Raw genomic sequence first — 15,087 nt, 5'->3', positions numbered from 1 at the left:
GTTGTAGATATGCATAGAAAATTATGCTGTTTGTAAAGGACACACTGGGTTGACAGCTACACAGAACTGGAGGCCACTGCCACATGGCATTTGCTGACCTAAGCCTCAGCCAGCTGTCCCGTGGGCTTAGGGATAGCAGGTAAATATGGCATGGAAACACTCTGAATGAAAAATTCTTTCTGAACATTGTCATTGCAACTACATATCCTTCCACCAGAGGTTTTTAACCTTGAATGAGGTTCTGGGGCCAATCTTCTACCTTACTGGGGGGGCTCTAAAGAGCTGCAAGTCTGTAGATCTCCTCTGACATGCTGAGTTGGTCTACTGCTGCTCTTGCTTTGTGTGATTTATCTCACTTACTGGGTTCCCTTGGTGATTTGTCCCAGTCAGAATCCTGGCTTCAGAGCCTGTTTCAAGGGTCTGAAATCCCCTTCCCTCACAAAACTTGGATTTTCCTCTGACTGGGAAGCTCTAGAGAGGAAACGTGTAATGGATCAGTTCTCAGTTTTAGAGAAAGACAGTCTTAAGTGGATCCTAGCTCAACTATTCACCAGCTGATGTCCTTGACAAGTCATGTTTCTCAATCTTAATTTCTTCCTCTGAAATAACAATGCCCATGTTATAGGGTAGTCAGGAGGATTAAATGAAATAATCTATAATAATAATATTTTTGTAGATGTGTGTTTCACTTTTTCCGATGTCAGTTACTTCACTATAGAGATGAGTATACTTTTGATCCTTTATGCAAAGGACCGAGCTAGATGCTGGAGATGCCATTAGGAATAAGATGTGTTTCTTGCCATGAAGAATTTTTCAGTCTTAGAAGGGAACTAGACATGAGTAAACAATTATGAAGTTCAAGACGGTAAGAACCATGAGGAAAATAGAGGTTTCTCAGGGATTATAGAGTAGGTACACTTAACACAGGGGAAATCAGGGGAGATAATTGTGAGACCAGGTGGAAGATATTGGGGGGAAAAAATCCTGGACAGCAATATAAGCCTGTATAGAAGCACAGAGGCAAGTGCAAGTAGTTCAGCTAAACTAAAATGTAGCCTGGAAGGAAAAGGTTCATGATGGATAAGGCTGAATGGTCAATTAGAGCAACAGAGGCAAAAGAAATGTGTGTATCATGTAAGAGCTTTATCTTGAAGACAATGGAAACCATGAAATGTCTTGAAGGATATCAGATTTTTGGTTCAGAATGAGATAAGTCACGATTAGATATACTAGTCCTTGCCACCTAGGTGGTAGAGGAAGGAATAGAGGAGATGGATATATAAAATCATCAGGCCTTGGTGGCTGATTTGATGTGGCAGGGACAAGGAAAACCCAAGTAGACTCCAAGTTTCAGTCTTGCTCAACTGGAATAGTGATGGTACCACACAGTCAGTATGGGTATAGACTGTATAGACTGCGGAACAGAAGCCTATCTTCATTTCAGTTTTAGACAAGTTGAATTAAATTTGCTAATGAGATATATGAGAAGTTCATTTGTTGGCTGTATAGATAGGGAGCAAAGGAGAGAAATTTGGCTGAAGATGTAGATTATGAAGTTATATTAGTATTCTGATTAAGGTGAGATATCAAAGGAATTCACAAATACAGTGACTCAAACAGGATTGTTTATTTCCCATATGCCCTGCAGTCTAGAAATTGTTGAGTAGTCCAGTCCAGATGCCACTCAAAATCTGGTCCACTGGCCAGCAGCATTGTTATCACCTGACAACTTATTAGATGTGCAGAATCTTCAAGCCCTGTCCCCAAACCTAGTGAATTCACATCTGCACTTAACAGAAGCCCCAGGTAAGCCACACACATAATTTTGAGAAGCTCTGGTTTAAAGGATCGATGGTGTATGAGAAGGGGGAAAAGGCACACAAAATAAAGAATATTTTTTTAGATGCGACATCTTTAAACCAGTAGATATTAATTTTCACTATAGTAGAAATTAAAACTGAGAAAAGTTTAAAATGTTTATTTATCAATTCCTTTAAAAATAATAACAAACCGGTTACAAGTTAATATAACGTATTTGATGAAAAATAGCAGTACTTACAAACCAAAGAAAAAGTGAGAATGGCATTGTTTTATATTTTTGCAAATCTCTTAAATGTCGCCCTGAAGAGAAAAACAGCTGGATTCTTGTATTTGCCTCTTCATTCAATATGCTGCCATATGTTGTTTTGGTTGAAGCATTTGAAGAAAATCCAGCTTCATGCAGATACATAGTTGAAAAAGGGAGGCACATTTTGATTTCCTTTTCAGATATTTGCAGATACTATGTTTTGATACCATACCTTGACACTGCAAGTAGTAATTTCTTAAAGGTATGCTGTAGTATGGGATTGGAAATCATATCAATGAGCTTTCTGTACTCTTTTACATTAGAATCCACTCATCTGTCCTGCATTTTGGATGAATCTTTTGCCTATGCCCGATTTTCTTACATCATGCATGGGTCATTTGGAAAAGATTGACTCACTGAGGTATGCAAATCTTTTCAAATGTTGACACATTTCATCATTCAATTCAAAGAAAAAAATCACATTTTTAATGTCATACTAGATCTCATTAAAAATGTCTTTAAATGCTTAGAATCTGACAGTGAGAGATACAAGTTTTCCAAAAATTGATTTTTTTTTTAACTTAAAAGCCAGAATTTTATCATTGGCAATAAATATGTCAGTTGTTTTCCTGGAAGAAACAGGCTCAGTTTGTTCATTTTTGAGAAGAAGTTTGTCAAATACCCGCATTTTAATTATAATTTCTCTGTCTGAAATTTTTTTCAAGTAATGATCATATTCATGAGAGAAACAGTTAATTTGGCTTACAATTCAAACACTTGCACAAATGATTTTCCTCAGAATAGCCATGACATTAAAAAATGCTTGTTCCTTGGAAGAAAAGGTATGACAAACTTGGTGTATTAAACAGCAGAAACATCTCTGTGCCAGCAAAGGCCCGAATAGTCAAAGCTATTGTTTTTCCAGTGGTCATGTATGGATGTGAGAGTTGGACCATAAAGAAGGCTGAGTGCCAAAGAGTTGATGCTTTTGAACTATGGTGCTAGATAGGACTCTTGAGAGTCCCTTGGATAGCCAGGAGATCAAACCAGTCAATCCTAAAGGAAATCAACCCTGAATATTCATTGGAAGGACTGATGCTAAAGGTGAAGTGCCAATACTTTGGCCACTTGATGCAAAGAGCCTACTCATTGGAAAAGACCCTGGTGTTGGAAAAGGTTGAAGGCAGGAGAAGAAGGGTTTGATGATGGTTGGATGGCATCATCGACTCAGTGGACATGAGTTTGAGCAAACTCCAAGAGATAGTGAAGGACAGGGAAGCCTGGCGTGCTGTAGTCCATGGGGTCGCAAAGAGTCAGACAGGACTGAGCGACTGAACAACAAGATAATGCAGGTTAATCTCCTCATCTCAAGGTCTATAACCTTAATCACATCTGCAAAGTCCCTTTTGTCATATACTGTAACATGAATGGTTCTAGGGACAAGAGTGTGGGTCTCTTTGGGGGAGGTGCATTATTTTGCCTACCACACACTAGTGTGTATTAAATATCTGTTGAAGGGATGAACAAAGGATCCTAACCCATCACTCATGTCTCAGCGCTTTGCGCTGCCGTGATACTAGGTGTTGATTGTTTACGACTCAGTTGAGGTACTGCCTCTTCAAAGATGTAGGTGTTCCTCTGCTCTATTTCCAGAGTGAATGAATACTGCTGCTAAAGCAGCAGCAGCATGACTGTTTACCCCCGTCCTCACTCTCCTGTAAGCTCCTTGTGTCTTGCTTTGCTCCTTGCATGCCTAGAGGAGAGCACAGTGTAGGGCACGTAATATGTATACAATAAATATTTGTTGATGAATGCATGAGGGCAGCAATTAGTTATCCTTGTACATACCAAGTTACACTTTTGCATTTTCCCTGGAGCATATAAAGCTTATCCCCTCCCCAAAAAAGCAGAGTGGCTTTAGTTATGGGAATTTAAGGCCTTGTGGCAAGTATTAATGCAAGAACAGCAAAGGCCATTAATACAAATGGTGTTTGGGGTCAGAAGGGCCTTACGTACTCCCTCAGGCCCCACACTGGCACCCTCCCTTGAGCCTGCACCCCCTAACTGAGCGGAAGTTGGAGGAATTGCAGACGGGTTCTCAGCAGAGCAGCGGTTTAGATGGCTTAGAGTTTCCCTGAGTGTCCTCAGGCTCACGCCCAGAAGGGCAGGTGTGGAACCAGCAGTCAGCTCTGTAGCCATTCCACACATGGCCCGTTTGCACCTCATGCCTGCAGAGCTAGCCAGCAGAAACTGACTGACTTTGCAGAGGGATCTTAATTCAGCCCCAAACTTGGCTTTTCTAAAGACAACATACATTTTACAGAGGACCTTTTGTGTGGAGTTACTGGGTACTCATTCAAGAATAACAGAAGTCCCAGTCTGCAGAATTGAAAAAAAAAAAGAAAATTTTTTTTTTTGGTCATTCCAGACACAGCTCCAGTCTTCCACCTCCCACTAGTAAGTCCATTTATATCAAAATGAGTGAGAAATGTAATCCCTGGTACTTTATAAATAGGCCATTTTTCCCCCTTTCTTTGTGGTTTATTCTGTATGTGCTTTTTTAATGGCAGCGTTTAATAATGTTTATATTGCCTTTAACCTTTGACTAATTTTGCAGTTAGGTTCCAAAATCTGGTTTCACATCCAATGTGTGTAGGCTGCTGCTCCTTCCTTTGAGACTACTGACTTCTTATTCCTGGAAGGTATTTCATTCCCTTACCAAGCATCTTAATCCCTTCTGCTGGGTAAAAAGGGTGTCCATGGGGTAGAAGGCAATAGTGGTAGTAGTGGTAGCTCTGAAGTCTGGTAGGCGGGCTAAGTCACTTCAGTTGTGTCTGACTTTGTGCCACACTATGCACTGTAGCCCGCCAGGCTCCTCTGTCCATGGGATTCTCCAGGCAGGAACACTGGAGTGGGTTGCCATGCTCTTCTCCAGGGGATCTTCCTCACACAGAGATTGAACCCGTGTCTCTTATGTCTCCTGCATTGGCAGGCAGGTTCTTTACCACCAGCACCACCTGGGAAGCCCTCTTCCTATACTACGCTGAAATCAGTCTTCCTGGAATTTTCAATCTGATAGAAAGATCAGAATGTACCTGTCTTTGCCTCTTACTGTCCTTCCCTTCCCCCCTCTCCTCCCTCTCCCCTTTCCAGTAAATGTTTTCAGAATGGTTTTAGATTTATAGAAAAATAGCCAAGATAATACAGAGAATTTCTGTATACCCCTCACTTTACAGTATTGTGCATCCATAACCATTCATCAAAATTCAGAAACCAACATTCGTACATTGCTCTTAATTATAAACTCCAGACTTTGGTCTGATTTCACTAGTTTTTCTCTAATGTCCCTTTTCTGTTCCAGGATCCTATCCAGGAACATCACATTACGTGTAGTAAGTATGTTTCCTTTGTTTCATGTAGTGTGTGACAGTTTTTCTTTTTATTCTAATTCTTCATGACCTTGACAGTTTTGGGGGAGTACTGGTCAGGCTTTTGTAGAATGTCCCTCAGCATCTATCTGATGTTTTTGTCATGGGTTTATAGGTTTAGGAAAAGAATACTGCAAAAAATGAAGTGCTGTTCTTATCACATCATGTTAGGGACACATGATATCACTATGACATCACTGATGACATTAACCTTGACCCTCTAAGATGAAGTCACTCCTCCCTCCCTTTTCCATACATAGTTTTTTAGAAGCAAGTCACTATGTTCAGCCCATACTGAAGAGGTAGGGCAATTAAGTTCTACCTCCTGGAGGAGAAGTATCCTATATAGATAAGTAATCTGGAATTCTTTTGTTAAGGAAGGTTTGTGTCTTCTCCTGCATTTATTAATGTAGTCATTTATTCTTATCAGTTTGGAGTGATGCATATTTACTTTATACTTTGGGTTATAATCCGTATTCTCTTGCTCAGCTTGTTCCAGCTTTGGCCACTGGGAGGGCTTCCAGTTGTCTCTTGTGTCCTCTTCATGTGTCCCCGTTTGTGTTTTTTCTAAGGATTTCCTTACTTTGTGGCACTATAAGATATTCCAGGTTCTTCTTGTATTTCTCCTGCCCCAGCCCTAGAATCAGCCATTTCTCCAAGGATCTCTGGTTCCTATTGTTGGAGAGTGAAATTAGAAATTAAGATCTGACCACTGGGGTGCCAATTGCTACTGGGATGTCACTACTTCCGGATCTTCTCAGTAGACAAAGTTAAATACATGAGTGTATATCAGCCCATGTTACACATGTGTGTGCAATATTTCTACATCTACATTTCTTCCTATAGTAAAGCTTTTCTATTTTGAGTATTTATATTTTGTTGTGTAGCAAACAGTGAGAATATGATTCACTCTATACTACCGTCACTGGTAGTTTTTTTAAAGGAGTGAGAAGAAAGTAGAAATGGAGATCTTAGCATAACTATGACTTAAGAACTCAGTCATCCTCCAGACAGATCATATCATTTCAGAGATAAAGACTTCCTAAGAAGTTTACTGAGGGTCAAAGAAGTTAAGAAACTAGTTAGTGGAATAGTCAGAAGTGGGTTCTGGATTTTGAAATGAAGCCTCTTTATTTCCACCATATCTAATGCCTCTGTAAGACTGATTAGTATTCTTGGCTTTGTTTTCAACTCAGTTATTAACTACTTGGGATGGATTAATAAGCATTTTAGAGTCGGTGTGCACAAGTATGACCTAGGCAATCTGAAGTCAACCACAGTATCACTGAAGAGGAATTTTGCTCTCCAGTGAAAGGTGTGTGTATGTGTGTGTGTGTGTGTAGGGATTTTGCTCTCCAGTGACAGGTGTGTGTGTGTGTGTGTGTGTGTGTGTGTGTGTGTGTGTGTGTGTGTAGGGATTTTGCTCTCCAGTGACAGGTGTGTGTGTGTGTGTGTGTGTGTGTGTGTGTGTGTGTGTATTCAGTTGCTCAGTCATGTCCAACACTTTGTGACCCCGTCGACTGCAGCCCACCAGGCTCCTCTGTCCATGGGATTTCCCAAGCAAGAATACTGGAGTGGGTTGCCATTTCTTCCTGCAGGGTATCTTCCCAACCCAGGGATCAGACCCACCTCTTCTGTGTCTCCTGCATTGCAGGCAGATTCTTTACCACTGAGCCACAGGGGCATATCTTAGATCAACAACTCGAAAATGATGCTATGATGGCTGGATATTAGTGAGTGAATCTTTTCAAATCATTATGATGATTACCCTGCCCCATTTTACTTTTTATAACTATCTCCAAAAAAGTCTTTTTTGCTCTGGGCTCCTACAGGACAGATACTTGATGTGTACATCTGCTTTTTAGAAGTGGGACATAAAGCGATAAAGGAATCTGCTTAATGACATCCAGGAGTTGGTGATAGGGTAAGAAGTAAAAAACAAAAACTGTAGCCCCCACAGCCCCTCTTTTAACACACAGCGCCTCTTTTAAATTGCTTTTGACAGCATGTAAAGCAAAGAACAAACACTTGAAAATTCCTCTCAAGAGATTCCCAAGGCTATAGGACAGTCATAGGATGCCTTCAAACCTTTCAGCCATGTCCTTTGAGACATGGATATGTTTATACTTGGTAAACCATGTGTTGTTACCATGTAACAGTAAAATCTCCATTCTGTTCTTTTCTAGTTGTACTTTTATGCATTTCATTTTGTTTTTGTTTGGTACACTGTGAACGTCCAAGATTTTCAGTGGAAATAAAAACAGCTGTTTCTCATGTACCAAAGAATTTAATTGTGAACTTTAACCTTGAGATGATATATCCAAATTTTCCCAGGTGTAGGAATGACTTGACTAGAAAAGTTCATTTTGGATAGTCAGCCCAATAAGAACCAAATTCAGCTGCTTACTGTCAGCTTCATTAAGAGAGAGAGAGTTTCTATAGGTCTTTCTTTATTTCAGTACTCCCTTCTTAACATGACTTTTCCGCTTTAAAATAGTGCATATTTACCTACATAAACAAATACATCCTAAAGTCCCATCTTTCATTCCGGCTTTATTTTTCTCCATAGCTCTTCAGTTCAGTTCAGTTCAGTTCAGTTCAGTCGCTCAGTCGTGTCCGACTCTCCGCGACCCCATGAATCACAGCACGCCAGGCCTCCCTGTCCATCACCAACTCCCGGAGTACACTCAAACTCATGTCCACAGAGTCGGTGATGGCATCCAGCCATCTCATTCTCCGTCGTCCCCTTCTCCTCCCGCCCCCAACCTTTCCCAGCATCAGAGTCTTTTCCAGTGAGTCAACTCGTCGCATGAGGTGGCCAAAGTATTGCAGTTTCAGCTTTAGCATAGCTCTTACCAACATTTAATATGCTATGTATTTTACTTCTTTAGCTTTTTGCCTGTTTTCCCCCACTAAAATGTAAACTCTGTGAGAACAGAGGATTTGTTTGTTCTCTGCTCTATTCCCCAGACCCAGAGTAGTACCTGGAATAGTAGATGCTTAGGGAATGCTTCAAAATGAATCATGAAAGTTGCAAGTTCTGATTATTTAGCTCCTGATTTTAATATAAATGCAAATAGTTGAACTTTATTTTATAGGGTTATTTTAGATTATAAGTAAAATTAAATCACCATGTAAGTTGGGGATTTATCTATTCACCAAAAGCTTCAGAATTTGTACAAGCAGTGTGCATAGTGACTTGCAAATTATGCCACTCATTCAGTACTACAGTGCCATTATCACTTGAAAGGAATTTTGAAATTCTCTGCTAAATATCACTCAGGAAATTGAAATATCTAAAAGCACATTTTTTTTTATTAAAGTTTAAAGGTGAATCAATTCAGTTCAGTCACTCAGTTGTGTCCAGTTCTTTGTGACCCCATGGACTGCAGCACGCCAGGCCTCCCTGTCCATCACCATACCTTCAGACTAACCCAGAGATGTCCTGAAGTGTCATTACCCACTTTGACCAGATTTAGCAGAAAATGACTTTTCACTGTTATTAAGAAAAGTCTATTTTGACTCATATTTGTCAACTTAAAGAATATTAAAAAGAATATTCTCTAAAATCCAAAGTAACTCCTCTGAAGGAGTGTCAGCATTCATTTGTGTACATAGGTGCTGGCATGTTTTTATTTTTAATCATATTACTTTACAGATATTTACATTTTCTAGTGTCTGAAGTACTTACATGTTTATTTTTAGAATACATGGGCTCTTATTTGTTTAAGAAATATGTAAGATAATACAAAAGGGTATGCAACTTGACCAGCCTTTTGATGAACTAGATCTTTCAAAAACAATAGCTCTAATACCAAATTTCCTGCAGTATTCTCTCCAGGACAAGAAACAAATAAAAAACCCATCTAGTCAGTGAACATCACAGACTTGTTTGCATGCTATCCTTGGACTCATGTAGTGCATAAATTACACCTTTGTACAGATTGACGTATGTCCTATTCCCCCTTTTATTTCAGAGCATTGGGGAATCGACAATGTCTGTTGTGTTAAATCAGCTGCTGCCCATGATTAAGCCTTTGAACCAGAGGACCAATGATGACTACAGCCCTGAAGAGCTGCTGGTCCTCCTGCTATATATTTATTCTGTCAGTGGAGAGTTCTCAGTGGACAAAGACCTGGGTGAAGGTGAAGAAAAAGTGAAGAAAGCGTTGGCTCAGGTCTTTTGTGAGGAGTCTGAATTGTCACCTTTGCTGCAGAAAATCACAGGTAAGTGTTTAACAAAAATAGAGGACGTATACATCATTGATACAGAAAACAGGTTTTAAAATAAAGGCATTTTGGGAAGAGGATGTAACTATCTTCATTGGAGTTATTTAGAATTTCATGAGGCCTGTTGAATGCTAGTCAGCTTTCAGGATTAGAAGTTTTTATTGCAGTAATTTTTTTTTCCAACTGTGGTAGTAAAATGGCCTTCTAGTTGCTTTTTTAGAATTCATAGTCTTAGAACCTAAGTCTTGTTAAAACAGCAAAATTCTCACAAGATGTAATATTTTTAAGAAAAAATAAAATACGGTGCATCCTTTTCAAAAGGTTTCTGATGACGTATTCTCTTTGAAATTGTCTTTTCAAACTTTAGAAAAAGAAAACCCATTTCCCTGAGATATTATACAATGTTATAGGATGAAAATTGACATTTTCAAGAATAGTTTTATATTTTGACTTCCATTTTTCATTTTAAATCTGAGTTAATTGATAGTATCCAAAATAATACCCAAATATCCCAATAAAGTAGGCTGTGCTGATTTGGAGAAAATATTTAATTAAAAGTCATAAAAATCTAACCATTTTCACTCTAAATAAGAACTGTGATATAACTTATGGAAGCCTAACTTAAGGAGATAATCAGTTGTGCTGTTTCGTATCAAATTCAGTGTTATTTATATTTTGTATAAAACTTATTGAGTGTAGTATGGATTGAGCCTGAGTCTGTTTGAGAGTGAGAAGTTATTAAAACTTACATGTGAAACTTAAATACTTTATAAAAACAGACCAAGTTGCCATTCATTCTTGAGTGTGTCTACATGTGGATGTGTTTAGACCTTTCCACTGGGGAAGGCTCAACTAGGTAGGTTACTAATGTATCTTCCAACCTTTCCTCCTGTCCCCTGCCTTGCCTCCCTGGGTCGGGGAGCTTGCTCAGAAGTAAGCTGTGTTGCTGTCCACCTGAGTGTCCTGTGCATCTGTGCTTTCCTTTGTGTCCCACTGCTGGCCTTTCCTATGTCTGGTCATGGAAAATGAAACGCTGATTAGATGGAAACTGAATGAAGTTCCCATAGAAGTGAAACATTTCCTTGCTCAGTACAGAACCTGCTTGCCAACATAAAATCTACATAAAGAAAATGTGTGGGAGTTGTTCCCATTTCATTAAGGTACAGCACTATATGTGATTCCTTGTGTGTGTTTGGTTATAAATGAATATTGACTTAGAAAGGCTTCATATGGTTTGTATAAGGCTTAGAACAGTGATTTGATTCAAAGTCAATTTCAATGCTAGGAGAGTGTAATTGGATGTTATTCTTAACACAAATAATTCCAGAAACAGACAACAAGCATGGTATGTTTTAGTGAGGGTGTTTGGCTAGCTTTTCTGCAGCACTAGTGAGTTACTGTATTATTTTGGGAATTAAAGTCAAGCAGTCAGAGTGTTCATTTGATATTTGCTCAAGGTGTTTATTGACCCAGAATTTCATTCTTTATTAGTTTCTCTGTTTTTGATTGCTCAGGATATTGCATTTTCTTGCTTATAAATGTGATTTCACAAGTAAAAACACTTCTGTACATTTGTATTTATATATCAGGAAAATTTGTAAGCTTAGCAGTTGAAGGTGAAAAAAAGAATCTATGAAAGTTTTAGTGCATTTTTAAACTTTTGAGACTTTTTTTAATTAATTTATTTTAATTGGAGGCTAATTACTTTACAGTTTGTGGTGGTTCTTGCCATACATTGACATGAATCAGCCACGGGTGTACATGTGACATCTTGTTTTATAATACAAAGTATACATTCCTACCTAGATTAACTTTGGATGTGCAATTTAAATAGACAAATAAGATGTGCTGTTTAAACTTGACATAAGTTAACTTGCCAGTGGAACATGCATGCATTGGTCAACTTATGTGGACACAAAAAGTACTTGCTTTCTGAAGATAGACTTACTTGGCCAGTATAGATATGCCTCTTATTAAGTATGTCGAAATATCATGTGTCATGAGGAGTAGGGTTTATGTTTCCATTTAACTGCTGAAGAGAATGTTTAACCTACATCTCAAGATAAGGTGTATTAGGATGGTATTGAGGTAGTGGTGACTCAGTCTTGTATCAGTACAATCCATGCCCAGTATGTACTGGAAGAATTGAATTGTCTTCCAAAGGTGCTTAGCCTATCATGGAACTAGGTTAGTTTGGCCCACAGTGTTGCACTTAACGTTATTCCAGCTTTTAGTCTTGACTTACTTGTTACTGGGTGGCAGAGATTATTTTATGTCTTCTGTACATTCTGTGGTTGATGAGATTTAAAAGTATTATTGAAAATAATCATTTAATCAATATAAGAATTGTGCTTTTCGTGTAATGTTGTAATTTTACTAATCTTAACTGTTGATAGAATCAAGAAAGCAATACTTTCTAAAGTAAAGTTCAATACTGGACTAAAGATGAAGCGTGTTATCATCACACAACTGCTAAGTGATAGAACCAGGACTTGAACCCAGGTGTTCTGAATCTGGAGTCCATGTTTTTAAATATGAGACCTAAACCTGACACAAGTTCATTTCCATAACCATTGAATATTTATTCTGTAACTTATGCTTGCTTACATTTATTGTTTTATGCCATGCATGCTCATTTTCTGAACAGTGAATTAATATTTGGTTGATATTGTAGATATTACTTGTGGTTTTGAATCTATCTGTAAAGATCCTTTCTCCAGGGGATCTGCCCAACCCAGGGATCAAACCCAGGTCTCCTGCATTGTAGGTGGATTCTTTACCAGCTGAGCCACAAGGGAAGCCCAGGAATACTGGAGTGGGTAGCCTATCCCGTCTCCAGCAGCTCTTCCCGACCCAGAAATCGAACCAGGGTCTCCTGCATTGCAGGCGGATTCTTTACCAGCTGAGCTACCAGGGAAGCCCAATAGCTACCTGTAGATGTTTCGTTGTGCTGTCCTGTTTTGGTGCATGTATCCTCTTTGTTTCTGTATTGCTATAAAGAAATTAAAATATTTTTTATAGTCATTGAAATATGTTGGTTGTCTAGCTTTCTAAAACAGGAGTAGCAAATTTAAATTCTTTTTGTTTCAGTAGTATCTCTTGACAGTAATTGTGCTGTGTTTAAAATTCGTACTTCCTTTTATATGTTAAAAATGTAATTTAGTTTTGACAGTGTCTTTCATCTCTATTCTTCCCTTTTATGGAAAGGGCAATGAGAAATTGTGATTGGAAAAACAAAACAATATTTAAGATGGTCAATGGCAGCTATTGTTTTCTTTTTAATAGGTACTCTTGGGGAAAATGGTGGGCAAAAACTCTTTTCTACTCACACAAAATAACAAGGGTTGACTCTTGGGTGTCAGGGATGGGAGCTGTAAAAAGAAAATTGATATGGCCTAAATGTGTCATTTAGTGTTGTGCTTTCTCAGTCTTGCTAAGTTCAAAGAGAATATCGGTTTCTATATATGTTAGTGTTTGCATGGCAGTCACAAGAGAAAACAAAGGAAAACCATTTGAACTTTCTTTAGAGTATGAAATCAAAACACTGATTTTAAAGATCTGTGCAAACTGGGACTGTCATCATACAGGGAGGTATATCAGGAAAGTATAGACTTAGAGCAGAAATCCTTGACTCAGAAGTCCTGGCTGTGTCATTTCCTCTCAGTGTGTGTTAGTGGGCAAATCAATGTCTCTGAACTTTGATAATAAATACAAGCACCCTATTGACCACTCATGAACTCCTTTTTTTGACTTTTTTTTTTTTTCAGCTAAAAGAAAAATCACATTAGTTTACATTTTAATCTGCCGTGAGTTCACCAGTGAAGTAGCATAGGTTTTCCTTCCAAATCGATACTGTAAAGATACCATCTTAAGTGTAAGTCGACCTCCCACAGAACTCTATTGGATGGAAAATGCTAGGAAGCAATTTGGGGCTTAATATTAGGAAGACATATCAAGAAAATAAAGCCAGCCAGAAAGTCTGACTCACTCCCACGAGAAGAGCTTCCCAGCACAGAGGGCCAACACCAGGACTTGAGCATCAGTAGAAATTTTACCAAGACATTTTAGGACTTGAAAATGTTACAAAAAGTCATTTTTGCGGAAGGGATGGTGCCTAAGTTGTCCTCAATTTCTGGGAAGATGGTACTTTTCCTAGCAAGATCTTTAGTCATGCTTCCTTTCCTGTGTAGCTCCCCAAACCTCGATAGAAATAATGGCAGGATTCCTGTTACTCTCACTGGAATAATCAGAACTTCACACTGATTGGAATAAAGTGTATAAATTACCTTCATGATGGACCATGATTTTTTAAATCATCTTCAACTTTTTTAAGGGCCCTTGTTTCCTGAGTTTTTTTCTTCTCTGTTCCTCCTCACTTGCCTATTGCCCTGTTTAAGATTAACCATGGATGACAAATGAGGAAAGGCTGAAGGTAAGAACAGTCTAGAGAGCTCTCATCCGGCATCCACTTGTGTTCTCTAATGGAAATATAAGAGAATACTTCGAATGAGGAAGGAGCTGAGAATTTGTTTTCAGTGGGTTGTAGAGGGCAGCTCATGATACTTTCAGGTCTACTTGCCAATGGAAAGCATATATATGCCCCTGTCCTTAGCAAAACAAATCCCTGTTCTACAACCAAGAGTAAAAATCTATTTGCAATGATTTGTATATGACAGCTTTTCTCTTTTGAAAAAGTTCAGGTAAACTTTCATTCATTTCAGTCGCTCAGTTGTGTCCGACTCTTTGTGACCCCATGAATCACAGCACGCCAGGCCTCCCTGTCCATCACCAACTCCCAGAGTTCACTCAAACTCATCTCCATCGAGTCGGTGATGCCATCCAGCCATCTCATTCTCTGTCGTCCCCTTCTCCTTCTGCTCTCAATCCCTCCCAGCATCAGAGTCTTTTCCAGTGAGTCAACTCTTCGGATGAGGTGGCCAGAGTATTGGAGTTTCAGCATCAGTCCTTCCAATGAACACCCAGGACTGATCTCCTTTAGAATGGACTGGTTGGATCTCCTTGCAGTCCAAGGGACTCTCAGGAGTCTTCTCCAACAGCATAGTTCAAAAGCATCAATTCTTCGGCGCTCAGCTTTCTTCACAGTCCAACTCTCACATCCATACATGACCACTGGAAAAACCATAGCCTTGACTACATAGACCATATAAAATTATTATTGCCATTCATGGCTAATACTTTATTATGAAAACTTTCATCTCCATCAGCATAAGGCATAGACATTTTGTTTATTATGTTAGTAGATGTATATCTTTCAAACAAAGCGTTTTTCATCATTGGTCAAGTACTTTTCCCAGCCTTGTAGAAAGTCAGTGTTCTTTGTAAAATACGAAGTACTTCCCA

The 15,087-nt window shown here is 38.9% G+C and overlaps 1 protein-coding gene across 3 annotated transcripts in view; it reads left to right on the top strand.

Annotated features, from left to right (window-relative positions):
* The window catches only part of SCFD2 (sec1 family domain containing 2), a 416,000-nt gene that overhangs the window by 149,096 nt on the left and 251,817 nt on the right, over nt 1-15,087 (top strand). For all 3 annotated transcript variants that reach the window (XM_088836334.1, XM_055434867.2, XM_088836335.1), the window contains exon 5: nt 9,474-9,723. In XM_088836334.1, the coding sequence (XP_088692460.1) occupies nt 9,474-9,723 (250 nt within the window). The remainder of the gene's footprint in view (nt 1-9,473; nt 9,724-15,087) is intronic.

This window comes from Moschus berezovskii, chromosome 5 (assembly GCF_049115385.1).
Source record: "Moschus berezovskii isolate FMDL1 chromosome 5, NW_MosBer_1.0, whole genome shotgun sequence".
Lineage (NCBI taxonomy): Eukaryota > Metazoa > Chordata > Mammalia > Artiodactyla > Moschidae > Moschus > Moschus berezovskii.
Note: the sequence above shows the minus strand (reverse complement) of the source record. Positions and strands in the feature narration are given on the sequence as shown.